This window comes from Schistocerca gregaria, chromosome 6 (assembly GCF_023897955.1).
Source record: "Schistocerca gregaria isolate iqSchGreg1 chromosome 6, iqSchGreg1.2, whole genome shotgun sequence".
Taxonomy (NCBI): Eukaryota; Metazoa; Arthropoda; class Insecta; order Orthoptera; family Acrididae; genus Schistocerca; species Schistocerca gregaria.
Window position 1 is genome coordinate 76,686,877 of NC_064925.1, and position 18,957 is coordinate 76,705,833.

Genomic DNA, 18,957 nt, shown 5'->3' on the forward strand with positions numbered 1-18,957 from the left:
GAATATTGCTGAGCATTTGCCCATTTGTAAAGTCAGTCAGTTCCAACTACATTTAGATTCAGATGAACTGCAGTTCAAATGTGGTAGACATTCATAAAGAGCAAGGCATATGGGATGCTTGGCAGCATGACAAATATTTGGTGCCTGCTTTCCTCTACCCTCCCAACATTGGGCCGGGCTGGTGGCACCACACTCCATCCCATCCTTTTCAAATTGTCAAATTAAACATAAGTGTGACCTCAGCTACCAAAGCACCGTCTGTGAATGTAAGACAATGTAAGACAGCCATATATTAAGCTATTACACAAAGCTTTATCCTGAATGTAAGACAACCATGTATTTTTCGAATGAAGAATATTTGGGGGAGGGGGTCTCGTCTTATAGTCAACTCGGATAAATAGGGCATGTACTATTTAAGGTATTATTACAGTTATATAGTGTTTTTGAGTGCTTCCCTTGATTACTGAATAATGTTCACAGATTTAAAATATGGCACTACACTGGTTCATTGTTGTATGAACGCCCTTGGAACAAACAAGAAGAATTATGGGAGGTCCTCTGGCAGCAGTTTCCTCAAGGAGTATTTAAGGAACCTCCAATCAGTTACAAACCTGTAGAAGGAATTCAGCCTAGCCAGACTCCAGGTAAGAATTTAAAAAAAAAAATTCTAGTAACCACAAAAGGGTAATACAGAAATTGTGAACAAGATGAGGAAGCGAAAGAATGATGAATTGTCAGTGAAAGATGTAACAGTTGAGTTACGAAAATAAGTCTCTCTAAATGTGATAAAGTATCTACTTGAACCAATACAAGTAATCTTTGATGCTGATTAGATCCTTTACAACTGAAAGTGAGCATTGATACACCTGTTGTATGTGAGAGATTTTACACTTAATTTTTTTTTCTTTTTTGATAATTCAGTCAGATTCATCCTGTCTTGTTTTCTATAACTGTATAATACATAACTGTGTTGAAACACTTGCTTCTGTGTACTTCATCAGCAAAATTTTTATTTTACTCTTCAGCTAATTTCAGGAAGTGACTGTTAATGATATTTAAAGATTCTGGTATATCACCAACAGTGCTATTCTCTCATGAAAGAGATCTAGTATGTTCAGTTTGCACCTTACACCTGCTAAAACTGACCATGTATTTTCACTTCTGTTCTTAGAGCTCCCTATTAATCCGTAGCTTAAGCTATCTGATATTGTTAGCACTTAATTGTATTGTCTGCGTGGAAATTGTGTTTGTGATGGTCCTTTATATTTTAATACTACTCTAACTTTGTATTTTATTACCGTATATACTCGAGTAATCCGCGCATGTTTTTTCCCCGAATTTTAGAATGAAAAACTGGGGTGCGCGGATTATTCAAAACATTGTTGGTGCTGCTCCACCTCCCACAATCCATCCCATTATACTATTGCATTATTGTGGCCTCAGTCTGTGATGTATCAGTAGCACGTTAGGAGTGAAGTATTAACGTTTTCAAACTTGTTAATTATGGCTATAAGTTCTCGTTATCGCTCATACACTGCTAAAGAAAAAGTGAAAATTATTGAGGAAGCCGACAATAGTGGAAACTGTGCAGCAGGAAGAAAGTACGACGTGAGTGAGAGTTGTATTCATGACCGGCGAAAAAATAAAATGCAGCTTCAAGAAACTAATAATAATCGCCGGGCATTTCGCGGCCAAAAGGCGAAGCATCCGGACCTCGAGATTATGTAGATGAGAAGCGACAATACGGATGCACGGTGACGAGTGAAATGTGCCAACTTAAAGCATTGTCTTTAGCCAAAGAACTAGGCATTACCAGTTTTGAAGCTAGCCGGGGCTGGCTATCAAGACTTTTCAAGCGAAATGGTTTAGGATTCAGGAGGAAACAACTATCGCTCAACGGCTTCCAGGTGATTACGAGGAAAAAATAGTGAATTTTCATCGTTATGTGATAAATCTGCGTCGTAAACAGTCCTATATATTACCGCAAATTGATAATGCGGATCAAACACCAGTATATTTTGAGATGCCACTCGACAACACAGTGAACAGGAAAGGAGAATCCAGCATCATGATACGAACTGGTGGCAGTGAGAAACAAAGATGTACAGTATGTTGTTGTTGTTGTTGTTGTTGTCGTCGTCTTCAGTCCTGAGACTGGTTTGATGCAGCTCTCCATGCTACTCTATCCTGTGCAAGCTTCTTCATCTCCCAGTACTTACTGCAACCTACATCCTTCTGAATCTGCTTAGCGTATTCATCTCTTGGTCTCCCTCTACGATTTTTACCCTTCATGCTGCCCTCCAATGCTAAATTTGTGATCCCTTGATGCTTCAAAACATGTCCTACCATCCAGTCCCTTCTTTTTGTCAAGTTGTGCCACAAACTCCTCTTCTCCCCAATTCTATTCAATACCTCCTCATTAGTTATGTGATCTACCCATCTAATCTTCAGCATTCTTCTGTAGCACCACATTTCAAAAGCTTCTATTCTCTTCTTGTCCAAACTATTTATCATCCATGTTTCACTTCCATACATGGCTACACTCCATACAAATACTTTCAGAAATGACTTCCTGACACTTAAATCTATACTCGATGTTCACAAATTTCTCTTCTTCAGAAACACTTTCCTTGCCATTCCCAGTCTAAATTTTATATCCTCTCTACTTTGACCATCATCAGTTATTTTACTCCCCAAATAGCAAAACTCCTTTACTACTTTAAGTGTCTCATTTCCTAATCTAATTCCCTCAGCATCACCCAATTTAATTTGACTACATTCCATTATGCTCGTTTTGCTTTTGTTGTTTGTAACTGGCAGTGGACGAAAGCTACCATCTTACGTGATATGTAAAAGAAAAACTATTCCGAAAATATCAGTAAAAGGCATACCGGTATTAGTGAGAGCAAATCGGAAAGGGTGGATGGTCAGTGAACTTATAATTGACTGGGTGACACATGTTTGGCAACGTCGTCCTGGTGCTTTTTAGTAATTCACTAAAAAGCACCTGAAGATGAGCCTCCAGAACTCGAAATACATAGTGCAGTAAATAAACGCAACTTGTGACTGAAGGCAGTTTGTTCTTCATTTTATGTATTTGGTCATCTTGCCAAGTGTGCTCTCACAATCTTTGACTTCAGCTGTGTATAGGCCTATTTAAAATACTTCAGTATATTTACATCTTTGCTTTACTCCCTTCAGGTATGGTTGAGTCTTGATTCCTATCATTGTTAATGTTTGATCATCATGAACTAACAGACCCCAAATATATATTCCTGCAGTATGCCTCTTAATTAAATAATATAAGTATATGAAGTTATCTCTGACTGTGCTGCTTTTTTGTTCTAGATCTAAAGTACGTTGTCACTAAAAAGTAAAAGCTTGTATGGAATTCTCGAAGTAGTAGTATATTCAAGATTAGCTTCACATATTTGTAAAAGCAAAGTATTAACTAAATGTCAATTTGGTACTCAGAAAAGCTTTTCAAAAGAAAATGTCATATATGCTTTCAATGATCAAACATACTGGAGTCTGTTTTTAAGTTTTTTGCTCTTTGCAGTTTCTGTTATTAATGTCCCTGTGTAAAGGTGATGTGGACTGTTGGAACTGTACATCTATTGTATCAAAGACAACACTTTTTGTGCTTAATAAGCGTTGCAGAGGTGGTCCCCACATTTCATTGAAATATTTCTATAGTTTTCCTGTGACATTCTCTCCCAACTGTCGCTCAACCACTCACTCTCTGAATATAAAATGTTCTTATGGTGCCCATTGTACATGAAACAAATTATACAGAAAGGATTGACAGATCAGACTCATTTTTCTATTAATTTTGTACAAATGACAGTGTCGCAATCTCTCTGACTTGGTTCCTAATGTCCAACTAATTATTTCATGACATAATGACTGATAATAGTGTTGGTGATAATATTGATATTTGTTGTTAATTCTGTTACAGCCTCAACTCAAGTATACAGACCGCCATCAGCTCGTGGCAGGGAGAGCAACTTTCGGCTACATGAAGATGAACCACCAACCAACCTTAAACCAGAGTGTAAGCATAGCATCAAAATTAACGTAGTTTCCTTTGCAGTTGTGATAAAATATGATCGATGCAGCCAGCTTGACAATTCTAATCTTTCTTCAAAGTATTATGTTGATTGACAGTCACCTGACACTGCAACTAGATCAGTCATTGAAATATTGGTCGGAAAAATGGAATATTAAACTCAAATATTATGATTTTTTAATAGATTCTGATTTCAGACTACTATCATGTTCGCCAAAGGACTGTTTCAGTCAGATATGTAATGATTAATCATTATTGCCCCAAATCAGATAATGAATCATGCTTTATGAAAAATGATGAATTGTCTCAAAATTCAGTTAATTCATCACATCTTGATATCTAACTGTAGTGTAATGTTCAGAAACTGTGAAGAGTTGCAGAAATTTAGGCAAAATTGCTATCAAGACATTGTGAATGCGTTTTCATTCCTCTGTTATATCCTCAGAGAAAAGCTAAGATTAGTCAACCAGGATTTATGGTCTTAAATATCGGCAATGCAGTCCAGTTGTTACCTGGGCACTGAAGCCTGAGCTGTCATCATTTTGTCACAGTGAACATTACCCACTAGTATGAAGTCTTAGGATTTACTCGTAGTTCATGGCGGAGACCCAATTTGAGCATCATGGGTCATCTAATTGCATATTGTATCCCCATTTATTTAAGCAACACTGTCTGTACCACCTCCTCCAACACAAATATGGAATACCTCTCATTGTCACGCAGATTGTCACGCTATATAACCCACACTTCCAAATAACCAGACTCAAGCAAATGAGAAGAAAGTATATCAAAGCTGTATTCTGCTCAGGTGCCAAAGATTAGTAAAATCATTCTTAGAGTAAAATCCCATGAACTGTGGTGATGGTCGTGCCCCTCAGTGAATTTGCTTTCTGAACGGTGTCACTTGGCAGCTATTTCATCTTAACCAACCATTGACTATTTTTTGCTCCTTTGAACCCTCTTTGTTTTGTGATCACTTCCACATGCACAACACTTACTTCCTCCCATTTACATGTCACAGCCTGCACCTCATTCATTTTCTCATTTATTACTGCAGATAAGTGTTTTACGCAACTCATTGTAATTATGTTTTTGTGTATTACTTGCATCGTTTTTTGTTCATACAGAAAGTGTGAGAATAATAGTTGCAATACAGTCAAAACCTCAATATAACGAATATCTTGGGACCATGAAAATCAAGCTGTTGTACCAGGATTCCCCTCTGCGGATTTGGGGGGTTAGAATTGGCCCACAGTATTTCTGCCTGTCGTAAGAGGCGAGTAAAAGAAGTCTCCAATGTTTCAGCTTTTCTGTGATGGTCCCCTTTTGGGTTTGACCTCCACCTTTTTCAGATTTCTGTTGATAGTTTGTGCCATTTGGGGAAGGACACCTTACAAGGTGTTCTTTGTCCGTCATGCGCTGAGAACTTGCATGCTGCTTATTATCGTGTGGCGGGCTTAGCCCCCTCAGTCTTGTAGGTTGCCTACTTCTCGTATCCTGCACTGTACCATCCTTCGCGCCTTTGACAATTCTGGACCATTTTGCCACCCTAAATCCAGCGTGGTAACCGGTCCGTCGTGGGGTTGTCAAGTACCCTCTTGGTGGTAGCCGCCTGACAACACAGGGATCGCACTGCTGATGCCTGAGTTATGACATCCCCGCATATGCCAAGGAGTAGGTGCCCATTCTTCTGGGGCACCAGGACTCCAAGCAATGGCTATCCCGCCAGGTGGCCCTTGTTGCAGCAGGGTGGTGCTCATGGGGAGAGCCCCTGATTGGAGTGGGTGGCATCGGGGAGGCTGACCCGCAATGAAACGAGTTAAATCAACTCAGTCTGGTGGATGCTCAGCCCCAGCAGTTTCAAAGCATGTACGAAATGAATTTGATGCTGTGACCTATGATTCTCGATTTCTCCCCCCCCCCCCCCCCCCCCCCCCCCCCTCCCCTTCCACACCTGGCCACACCTTGGGAGGACTGTAGGGCGACTCGGTTTTATGAGCTGTATTTGCGTTGGTACCTGGTTTGCAGCAGGACTGATGCAGAGACCTTTCAGGCAACGAAGCCCCACGTTTTTGTAGACCACCTTAAAGATAGGTTTAGGGAAGTGCCGGCATTATCTAAAATAGGTAGTGGGGTGATTTTGATCCAAGTGGCCTCCCCTGCCCAGTCATGGGCGTTGTCCACCTATGTCAAGCTGGGTGATATCCCCATCTTGTTTACTCCCCATAAAATCCTTAACTTGGTCCAGGATTTTATTTTCCATCATAACCTTATAACATTTCAGCTCCTCAACACCAAATTAAAATGTTCCACTTCAATTTGTTTGCACTTATAGCGATCCCAGCTTCCTCAACCAAATTAAAACGTTGCATTAGGAGGTGTCTGCTTCGTGCAAAAGGTCTTGAGTTCATATTGACGACAACAAGTAATTCTTCATTACAGACGTTTATTTACAAAACAAAGCTGACAGACTTCACAGACTCAACAACTGACTCTCAGAGCTATCCGAACTGGCAACTGACAACTCCTAGGTGTATTAATATCTTTCTAAACAATGAGAGTCTTTGACAATGTTTTGTTTACAATACGATAGCAATTCACGACTTAAAACTAAATTAGACATTACAGAATTTTAGTACAGATTAAAGTAAGTAAAAGGATCAGTACATATAAATTCTTACAAGCATAATTTCCAAATAGATTTTATAACATTTTTCTACCAGCTTCTGGATAACCTTCACCAGATTTGTACCGATGTTTCCAGCAATATCTTGACATTTGATTCTGGATATTTCTTGAGTGATTTAGAACAACTATTTATATGTAAAATGATTTAAATCGTGTTTCAAAACGTAAATAAATCTTTTTAGCAATATTTCTTGATACAAATCGTCTTTCGAAATTAGGTTATGAAACAGTTTTCACAAGTTTTCGTATTTTTGCGATCATAATATAGAATTTCTCCATAGAAAGTTCCAGAAGTGTGCATTAAACGTTCATTTACAGACTTTCTCTCTAGCTGGTGAGTTTTTAAAAGTATCTTGTCCATATTATACGAAATAATTTAGCTCAAAACTGATAATTTATACAATTAATCAGAGCTACAGCAAACAGTGAGTCTTTCTTTTACAAAATGAAATATAATTACAAAATTGAATGAAAATAGGTTACTAACACTAATATATATTTACATTAATTCTATTTTTGTTCTTTCTGTGCAAAATGTCCTAATATTGACATAGTACAATATTTAAACATCACCAAAGTTTCCCTTTACATTTTGCATATCTGTATCGACATCCCCTAAAAGTCTACAGTATCGAATACTTCAATATGTCCCAATATGTCCTGTAATGTTACACAACCCCCCCATCAGCACTTCCACGTGAAACACGGAAGGGTTGATGTCCTTACATTACAAAACAGAAAAGTTTTACACATATCTTTGGTGTCTTCTTTCTTGAAGACCGGTGATCTTCTTTCTTGAAGGTCGGTGATCTTCTTCCTTAAAGGTCCGTATACCTCAATGCCACACACTGTATTTCAGTCTCATCTTCACAGTCCGTATGGTTTCCATATACACTGCAGGCTATCACAGGCTGCAATAGCACAGTCCGCTATGAATATACAGCATACAGTGGTCAAACCCAGTTAAACATTAGCAAAAGCATTTAATAGTCGGTGGACCGGTTTTTAAGGACACAGAAATTTGAATTCTCTAAAGTCTAATTACTCAAGAAAATTTACTCTAAATAATTTCTTAAAGCTAAGAGAGGATAGACTGACAGATGGAGAAAATTGATTGTACAGGATCACAGAGTAAGTGTAAGATGCAATGCCAGAATACGAAAATTAAATATGACAATTGCGTAGCTAGGGGACCTAGTGCTCGTCAAACACTTAGCACACAAAGAATGTATGCTCCCCTGAGGAATCAGATAAATACAACATAACAAAGTATACAAAAATATCCTGGTAAGATTACATATAAAAGTCTATAAACATCTATTATCTAAAATACTTTTTTACATTTTTTTTATACAATTTCAGTTCGGTCACGTTTCATAGGCCAAACAGTCTGCCAGAATTTGGGTAGACTAGACGGTAAGCATTCGGATGAGGATTGTCCTGAATCTTGAAAGGTCCAATGTATATGTCAAAAAACTTTTTTAATTCACCACTGATGGCTTTAGACTTCTCGTGTTTTAACAAGGACCAAGTCTTCAATTTTAAATTGAGTAGGCTTCAATCTTTTGTCATGTCTACATTTCCTCTTATCACCTTGAGATTTCATGGTCTTTCTCACTATTTCCTCTCTCTCTTGAGTACTTAATGGTTTGCAGACTGGAAAATCAATGAAATCACTAATTGGATGTGGTGGTTTGCTATTATACTGTATTTCATAAGGCGAAAACCCTGTTGAGGAATGCTGTAGGCTGTTCACAACATCTTGAAATTTCTCAACATAGTCAATCCAAATAGCATGATCAGTATTGCAGTAGGTTCTAAAGAATCGCCCAGTTTCCCTCATGTATCTCTCCGAAGGGTTTCCTGACGGATGATAAGCTGAAATAAGAATGTGACTTATATTTTCATCTTCAACAAAAGCTTTCCATACTCCAGAAGTAAATTGAGTCCCATTGTCTGATAAGATTTTCTGAGGTTTTCCAACCCTGCCAAAATAGTCTCCTCTGATTTTTGAAATAATGCTCTTACTGTTTGCCTTGCGAAGAGGGTATAACTTAATGAATTTTGAAAAAACATCAACCATAACAAAAATGTAGCAATAGCCTCCTCTGGTCTTCGGTAATGGTCCATATAAGTCGACAGCGACTAACTCGTGTTGTTCTTTTGGTAAGATGTTTTGCATCAATCCTCGACAAGTTTGGTTGGATACTTTTACTCTTTGGCACCTGTCACAACCCGTCAAAATTTTTCTAACCCTCCTGGCTATGTTGTTAAAGTTCACGTTTTCTTGGATTTTCTGGATACACTTTTGAATCCCACAATGACCAAAACTTTCATGAATGTACTTGATGTGTACATTGATGTACTGTTCAGGCCAACATAATTTCCATACATCGCTATCTACACTGTTTCTCTTGAATAGAATCCCCTTGTAGATTTTGTAATAATCTCCCACTTTTTCATGTCCCTTTTTCCCTAAATAACTTTTGACCAGTTTACAGTTCTCATCGTGGTTCTGATTCCGTAGGATGTCATTACAAATGTCTCTGATTTCTTGTTCATTGTCCACCCCTCTTAAATACATAATTTTGAATTCTTTTTCACATTCCCCACTGTCATCTTCAAAGTCACCCCCCACAGGTAGTCTAGATAAAGCATCAGCAACTACATTATCGGGTCCTCTAAGATATTTTATTGAGTAATTAAATTGTTGTAACTAGAGTGCCCACCTGGTAATCCTTCCATGATGCAACCTACATTCTTGAATATAAATTAATGCCTTATGGTCTGTATAGACAACTACCTGGTTTCCCAATAAATAATTTCTGAATTTAGAAAATGCCCAGTAAATGGCCAAAAGCTCTTTCTCGGTAACAGTGTATTGCCTCTCATGTTTTTTCAAGGTTCGACTAGCAAAAGCAATAGACCTGTGTTCTATTTTCCCATTTATATTTACTTCTTGGAAAAGGTGAGCACCTAGGCCATAATCTCTACTATCTGCCATAATGCAAAAAGGTAAACTTAAGTCAGGACGGTACAAAATTTGACTGTTACATAACTGTGTTTTTATTTCTTCAAAAGCAGCTTCACATTCCTGATCCCAAACCCACATTGTGTTTTTCTTCAGCAATCTGTTAAGACTTGGAGCATTTAGAGCTTGGGTACTAATGAACTTTCTGTAGTAACCGCACATCCCGAAAAATGACTTTAGTTGTTTCTTGGTTTTTGGAATTGGGAATTTTGCAATTGCCTCGAGTTTTTCAGGATCTGGCAAAATACCTTCCTCAGAAATACTGTGCCCCAGAAACTTCAATTTTTTCATACTAAACTTACATTTAGATAATTTAAGTGACATTCCCCCTTTCCTTAATCTATTGCAAACCTCCCTCAAAGTATTAACATGTTCTTCCCAAGTTTCTCCAGTGATCAGAATGTCATCTACATACACAGTTAATTTTGATAAAAGATCTTTTCCCAAAACAAAGTTAAGTGCTCTAATGAATTCGGCTACTGAGACATTCAGCCCAAATGGTACCACACAATACTGGTAACATCTTCCCCCATACAAAAAGGCAGTATACTTTCTGGAATCATTTTCTAATTCTACTTGGTGAAATCCAGATGTGAAATCTAAACTGGTCATGTATTTCATTCTTTCAAATTTATGAAGTAATTCGTCTATATTCTCGGGATGATCGGTCTCTCTTTCCAGATACTTATTTAGGTGTCTTGAATCTAGTACAAGCCTGACACTGCCATCACGTTTTGCAACCACTACCAAAGGATTATTGTATTGGCTCTTACTTCTCTCAATGGTGCCCCACTCTTCCATCTTTTGAAGTTCCTTTTCTACATCTTTTCTCTTTGCAATGGGTACACTATAAAGTTTTATAAAGAATGGCTCATGTGGTTTTAATCTGAGTTTACATTGATAATTCTTTACTCTGCCAGGCCTATCATCAAAAACATCACAGTAATTCCACAATAATCTTTCTAACTCTACCTTCTGTTCTTGGTTCAAATTATCTGATTCCTGTAATTTTTCTTGAACTATATCCCCATATTCTCCATCATCATAATCCTCAGTAATTTCCTCTACACAATAACCACTGTCTTTAGAAAATGTAACGTCCCTAATTTCAATTCCCTTATCAGCACAGTTTTGAACCGACATGTCAGTACTGGAACATACTCTCGTCTTAGGATCAATAAAGGTAAACAAACTCTTTTCCCAATCAAATGCTGCATTAGCTTTTAATATCCAGTCCATACCCAACAGTACATTCTCATTTAGGTCACTTATTACGAGACATTCTTGAGTAAACTGTACATAATTTATACTGAAGGACAACAACACCTGTCTATTAACAATTTTGCTCAGTTTGCCGGTAATGCCTCTAATTTTTATTCCAACAACTGGTAATTCAACAAAGTCAGGATCATGCTTAATTATATCTCTTAATTTGCTTGAAATGGCACTAATTGGACTCCCTGTGTCAATCAAGCAATACCCTTCCCAACCTGCAGCTTTAATTTTTATGTATGGATTACCAATAGTGGTGTTTTCCCTTTCTTCCTATTCTTCATACGAAAGATCTTCTGCTATCTCATCATACCTCTGTTCCATATGTAGGTTTTCTTTATTAGGCAATACTTTCTTCAAACTTCTAGGTCTACTGGAATTTACTGGAATGTCTGAATTACTATTTACCTCACACACATCCTGACTAGTACCCCGTTTGATGATTTCATTAGGCTTAAAAGCAGAAACTGGTTCACAAATTTCCCTTAATTTGATCTTAACATCATTGTCATCACTGTAATCTTTAAATTTGTCCCAAACAGATTTCAAAATAATCTCAGATGCATCAGCACAATCAACCCCCCTGTCTCCTGATGTATGACTAAGCTGAACTGGCACAATCTGATTCTCATGTGGAATGTAGTTAGAGTTCCTGGCACAACTATTCTCAACACTATTGCTTATAACATCATCCTTAACTTCAACATAAACTATTCCATCCAATTCACCATCAAAATCTTCTAGTACATAATCACCTTTAGCCTTAACATCAACATTATCATCATCATTGCCTGAGCTTACACTACAAACACTACTAGTATCACCAACATTACTCACAACTCCATCTTCACCAACCACATCCACATGAATATCAGGCTTTCCAGAAACTTCAGTACGAACGTCATTATGACAACTTACATCTAAAACATCACCACACATAAGTTTGTACAATCCAAAATTATCAAAGTTATCCTTACCTTTCATTTCAGCATTAGGTGCTTCTTCTTGATTATATAAATTTGCAATTATATCATCTTCTAAGCCTACTTCATCAAAGGTAGCCTGGTTCCTATTACAGTTGTTTCTAGTATTTTCTCTGATGACATTCCAAAATTTCCTGTCAAATTTAATTTTTTCATTACCTCTATCTACAGATCGATCATAAGCATACTGTCTATACTGGTTAGGTCTCTGATTATAGTGCTGTTTGTTCCGGGTGAAATTAGCCTGATTTTGAAAATTCCTTGCCCCAAACTGACAGACTCCCAGTGGAGCATTTAGTCGTTTAAAGGCCTATGTCTGTCGTTTCCCTGCCTCGGGTTACCTTCTCTCATGTCATTACCCCAGGACCTGTTTTGATTTTCCCATTCTCTGTTTGAATTAAAGTGCTGATCATTCCTACCAAAATTTCTTCTGTCATTGCTATTATAATTATCCCTGTTGTTGTTAAAGTTTCTTCGTTCACTATTATTGTTATTATTTCCACGGTTCGGTTCCCACCCTCTGTGTGATGAACCTACAAAGTTGTTAAATCTGTTGTTTTGTTCAAAGGCTCTATCAAGTTTGTCCACATATTTCAAGAATTGTTCTATGGACTCATCTGGACCATATACTAAACCCCATTGTACTCTTTTCGGAAGTCTCCGTTTTAGTGCATCAATTTGAGTTAGCTCATCAAATGGCTTATCCAGATGCACTAATTTTTGCAACTGTTTCTCACAATAGGCTTCCATTGACCCATCAGATTCTCTGTAACTAGGACCATTCAAGAATTCACTTTTGATTCGAGCTTGCTCAGTTTCAGACCAAAATTTGGTTAGAAAACATTTTTCGAAATCTTCAAAGGACATTTCCGCAGAACAATTCTGATTGGCCCACGAAAGCGCCTCACCATCAAGTAATTTCTTTACAAATTTTATCTTAACACTATCTGTCATTATGGACGTGAACTGCTCCTTGCAGTATTGCATGAAGTCTTTTGGGTGTATATTCTTGTCACCGGGATAAGTTTTAATGGGAAAATTTCCCCATACCCCATTACAACTATTACTAAAACTTTTTTGCAACATAGTTTCTTGTATTTCTACAAATTTTCTGTCTACAGTTTTTTCGACGTTACCTACTCTACTACAAATTTCTGTGACCTTTTTGTCAGAATCAGATTTGAAAGATTCAATTTCTCTTTCAAAAAATCGTTTTGTCTGGTCAAATTCATTTCTCAATTGAGAATTTTCCTCATTTACAAAATCAACAACTTTTTTAAGTTTTGACTGGTTATTTGAAATTTTGTTACTTAAATCAGTTTCAAGGACAGAAATTTTGCTCTCAACCGTGTCCACACGACAACTAAGTTCTTTTTGGTTTGACTCAAAAGTAATTCGCCATTCTTCGAGAACCTGATTAGTGTGAGCAATCTGTTCTGTATTTGAATTTATTTCTGATTTTAAATCACACACAGCCTTCGAAATCGACCTGCCCATCTGTTGTTGTGTCTGTTCAATTTGTTGACGTAATTCGGCACTAGAATCGTCCCATCTTCGAGTTTGTGTTATCCAACTTCGAGTTTAACTCTGAAAACATTTGTTTTAACATTTCCAACATTCCTACACTGTCACAAGCACTTTCCCTAATAGGTGTACTCGCCACACCGCTGTTAATACTGAAATCTGCGTCTTTTTCCGTTATTTTAGGAAGCAGGTACTTATCTTGGTGTCCGTCGGCGGTCGTTGGTGTCCGTGTTTTGCGAAATTTCTTCAATTCCAGGATGGTTTCGCTCGGTTGATTCACTCCTCTTCTTGTGACCCCAGAATCAACGTATTTACTTCTGAAGAATGACTGGTCCGTCGTATATCCTCTTCTTGTGGTCCAAAACAGACGTATTTTCTTCTTGTGATCCCAGAAGAGACGAATTTTATTTTGAAGAATCACTGGGTGGTCGTCATATCCTCTGCTTCCTCCACCAAATTATAACATTTCAGCTTCTCAACACCAAATTAAAACGTTCCACTTCAATTTGTTTGCACTTATAGCGATCCCAGCTTCCTCAACCAAATTAAAACGTTGCATTAGGAGGTGTCTGCTTCGTGCAAAAGGTCTTGAGTTCATATTGACGACAACAAATAATTCTTCATTACAGACGTTTATTTACAAAACAGAGCTGACAGACTTCACAGACTCAACAACTGACTCTCAGAGCTAACCGCACTGCATATCCGAACTGGCAACTGACAACTCCTAGGTGTATTAATATCTTTCCAAACAATGAGAGTCTTTGACAATGTTTTGTTTACAATACGATAGCAATTCACGACTTAAAACTAAATTAGACATTACAGAATTTTAGTACAGATTAAAGTAAGTAAAAGGATCAGTACATATAAATTCTTACAAGCATAATTTCCAAATAGATTTTATAACATTTTTCTACCAGCTTCTGGATAACCTTCACCAGATTTGTACCGATGTTTCCAGCAATATCTTGACATTTGATTCTGGATATTTCTTGAGTAATGTAGAACAACTATTTATATGTAAAATGATTTAAATCGTGTTTCAAAACGTAAATAAATCTTTTTAGCAATATTTTTTGATACAAATCGTCTTTCGAAATTAGGTTATGAAACAGTTTTCACAAGTTTTCGTATTTTTGCGATCATAATATAGAATTTCTCCATAGAAAGTTCCAGAAGTGTGCATTAAACGTTCATTTACAGACTTTCTCTCTAGCTGGTGAGTTTTTAAAAGTATCTTGTCCATATTATACGAAATAATTTAGCTCAAAACTGATAATTTATACAATTAATCAGAGCTACAGCAAACAGTGAGTCTTTCTTTTACAAAATGAAATATAATTACAAAATTGAATGAAAATAGGTTACTAACACTAATATATATTTACATTAATTCTATTTTTGTTCTTTCTGTGCAAAATGTCCTAATATTGACACAGTACAATATTTAAACATCACCAAAGTTTCCCTTTACATTTTGCATATCTGTATCGACATCCCCTAAAAGTCTACAGTATCGAATACTTCAATATGTCCCAATATGTCCTGTAATGTTACAACCTCCTTTTGCAGTTGGATGAGGACTACACACCAACTTAAAGTGACGGGGTGTCCACTTCGTCTGGCGCATGCATAGGGAACACAAAGACAACAGGATTGCTACCAGTGCCTTCATCTTGGCATTGAGGGTGACTCGTTGCCTGAAAAGATCAAGGTGATGGTTTACTGTTGTGATGTGAAACCATACGTCCCTCCCCGTAAGTGGTGCTTCAAGTGTTGAAAGTTTGGTTACATGTCATCTCGTTGTACTTCCAGCACCACATGCAGGGATTGCGGTCATGTGTGTGTGCGCCTCCTTCCACTTGTCAACTGTGGGAAGTAGCAGTCCCCCTGCTTGCTTGACTGACCTGTTCTCCATAAGGAGCGACGAATCATGGAAGCACAACCCCCGGACAGGCTCACCTATCAGGATGCGAAGAGAAAATATGAACAGCTTCATCCTGTGCAGATGACTACATCGTATGCTGTGACTGTGACTTCACTCCCCCCCCCCCCCCACCCCCCCTTTTCTCTTGTGCAGAAAGAGTCTCTTGGAAGTCTACCTTCGAATGCCACCTCCAGAGCGACAGCTGACATCAGTCAGTGGCTCAGGGAGCCACGAGCAGTGGATCGAAGAGCTTCGTGCTCTTCATCTGTCCTTGATGCTCCTTCTGAGTCTCCCTCTCAGGTTTCTCCTAAGGAGCAGCAGGAGGAAGCAAAGAAGAAGAATTGACTGGGTTGACTGGGTAATACGGACGAGGTTCAGGTTGCCTCTGTGCCCCCTGTTCTTCCCAGCTCTGAGTCTGAGTAGGATATGCAGATTTTTGGCGTCCCCTGACGACCTCAATCTCGTCCCTACCTCAGACACACTGATTCTCGATTCAGTCTCTCCTTCGGTGGCTGTCGATGACCCAGCGGCATAATATGACCCCTCGGTCCCTTCATGCCTTTTCCGGCTGCAGACAGTGTCACTCTCCAGTGGAATTGCAGTGGTTTTTCCCACCACCTTGCTGAGCTCCGACAACTTCTCAGCCTCCACCTTTTCTTCTGCATTGCTCTCCAGGAAACTTGGTTTCTGGCATTGCAAACCCCTGCCCTCCATGGCTATCGCGGTTATTATAAGAATCGGGAAGCTTATGAAAGGGCATCTGGTGGAGTCTGCATTTACGTTCTTCACTCTGTTTACAGTGAGCGTGTCCCTCTTCAAACACCTTTAGAGGCTGTCGCTTGTAGGGTGTGGATGCCACAGGCTGTTACTGTCTGCAGCCTTTATCTTCCACTGGATGGTGATATCCCGCAGCATGTATTGGCTGCGCTGGTGGCCCAACTACAGCCACCTTTTCTGTTACTGGGTGACTTTAATGCCCATAACCATTTGTGGGGTGGATTGGTGGCAATGGGCCGAGGCACTGTTGTTGAGCATATGTTGGCGCAGCTCGACCTTTCTCTCTTAAATGGTGGTGCCTCCACACATTTCAGTGTGGCATATGGCACGTACTCAGCCATCGATTTCCCGGTCTGCAGCCCTGTCCATTGGAATGTGCATGACGACTTGTGCGGTAGTGACCACTTTCTGATTTTTTTGTCACTGCCGCAGCATCACTCTTTTGGGTGCCTTGCCAGGTGGGCTTTGAATAAGGTTGACTGGGACTTGTTTGCCTCCATTGCCGATATTGCGCCTCTATCTCATGATGCCACTGGCATCATTTCTGTAGCGAAATCTGCAATCCCCTGCTCTTCTGAGTCCCCTCAGATGAGGACTGTGCCTTGGTGGTCACCAGAGATTGCTGAGGTGATTCGAGATCGCAGGTGGGCCCTCGAGTGTCATAAGAGGCACCCATCCTTGGACCACCTTATTGCCTTTAAGTGGCTCCGTCCCGAACCCGTCGCACTATTCGCCAACTGAAGCGTGAGTGCTGGGAAACATATTTCTCCACTGTTGGCATCCGTACCTCTCTATCGCAGGTTTGGACCAAGATTAGGCAACTGTTTGGATATCAAGCCCCCATCAGTGTCCCTGGGCTTTTCCTGAATGGAGACGTTTGTACCGACTCAGACATGATTGCCGAACTCTTCACAGAGCATTATGCTCAGAGTTCCCCTTCTCCGAATTACCTGCTGGCCTGCTCCCTGCAAGACGCGGTTGGAACGCTGGAGCCTTTCCTTCCATACATGCCACCCCAAATTGTATAATGTTCCATTCATTGAGCAGGAATTCCAAACTGCCTTAGCCACTTGCCCTGATATGGGTCCCAGCCTGGATTGCATCCACTACCAGATGCTCAAACACCTCTTGGTGGACTGCCAGCAACACCTCCTAGATCTTTTTAATTATATCTGGGTTGAGGGTGAGGTCCCCTCTCAGCATACCAATGTTGAAGCCTGGCAAAAACCCACTGGACGTGGGCCTGACCAATGTTCTGTGCAAGTTGCTCGAATGCATGGTGAGCTGGAGGTTGAGTTGGCTTCTTGAGTCTCAGGGCATTCTGGCTCTGTCTCAGGGTGGGTTCCATAAGGGCCGCTCTGTCACTGATAATCTGGTCTGCCTGGAGTCTGCCATCCATATGGCACTTGCCTGCCGTCAGCATCTGGTTGCCGTCTTTTTTGAAATGCGGAAGGCATACGATATAACAATGCGACATCACATCCTCACCACGCTTCATGGGCGGGGTCTTAGGGGCCTGCTCCCAATTTTTATTCAAAATTTTTAGTCACTTTGTTCCTTTTGGGTGTAAGTTGGTCCCTCCCATAGTTCCTCCTGAGTTCAAGAGAAAAGGGTCGCGCAAGGCTCTGTCTTGAGTGTCTGCCTCTTTTTAGTTTCTATCGATGGACTAGCTGCTGCTGTGGGAATGTGCGTATCGGCTTATTTGTATGCTGATGACTTTTGCCTATACTATAGCTCCACTGGCATTGCGGTTGCTGAATGGCAGCTACAGGGCACTATCCTCTGGGCACAGTCTTGGGCCGTCACACACGGCTTCCAGTTCTCGGCCGCCAAGACTTCCATAATGCATTTCTGCCGGTGCCGCACTGTTCACTCTGAGCCAAGGCTTTATCTTGACGGCGAACCTCTTGCCTAGTGGAGACACATTGGTTTTTGGGCTTGCTTTTTGATACCTGGTTGACTTGATCCCTCATTTTAGGCAGCGTAAACAAACGTGCTGGCGCCATCTTAATGCTCTTCATTGCTTGAGTCACACCAGTTGGGGTGCTGTTTGGTCTACCCTTCTCCGTCTGTATCATGCATAGATTCAGTCCTGTCTCAATTATGGGAGCCTGGCTTACAGTTTGGCATCACTTCAGCATTGCGGTTGCTTTACCCCATCCTTCACTGCAGGATCCGACTCGTCACTGGAGCTTTCCACACAAGCCCTGTTGACAGCCCACTTGTGCAGGCTGGTGTCCCTCTGCAGATAAGGTGCCAACGACTGCTGGCCGCTTATGCTGCACATGTTTGTAGCTTGCCCGGGCATCCTAATTTCAGTCTCCTGTTCCCCAACTCGGTCGTCCATCTTCCAGAACAGCAGCCCCGGTCAGGGTGTCCAATTGAGGTTTGCGTCTGGTCTCTTCTCTCTGGGCTTGAGTTTTTCCCTCTCCTGCCTCCTTTCTGGGTCCGTGTCCCTCTGCTGCCGCTTTCTTTCCATCCTTGCCGCATTTGCTGGTCGAGTTGGTTAAGCATTTACTCTTGGGGATCACTCTGAACAACACTCCATTCCTGGATGGCTACAGTGTTTTCACTGCGGAGCTGGTAGCCCTCTCCCACGCCCTCGTGTATGTCTGCTCCTGCCCAGGTGAGTCCTTCGTCATCTGTAGTGACTCCCTGAGGGGTATACAAGCTATCGACCAGT

General features: G+C 40.1%; 1 protein-coding gene across 1 annotated transcript in view; it reads left to right on the top strand.

The window, feature by feature from the left end:
• LOC126277985 (eukaryotic translation initiation factor 2A) overlaps positions 1 to 18,957 on the top strand; it is a 147,026-nt gene that overhangs the window by 96,693 nt on the left and 31,376 nt on the right. Inside the window, exons 10-11 of the mRNA XM_049977650.1 lie at positions 481 to 644; positions 3,959 to 4,054. Of these exons, the coding sequence (XP_049833607.1) occupies positions 481 to 644; positions 3,959 to 4,054 (260 nt within the window). The remainder of the gene's footprint in view (positions 1 to 480; positions 645 to 3,958; positions 4,055 to 18,957) is intronic.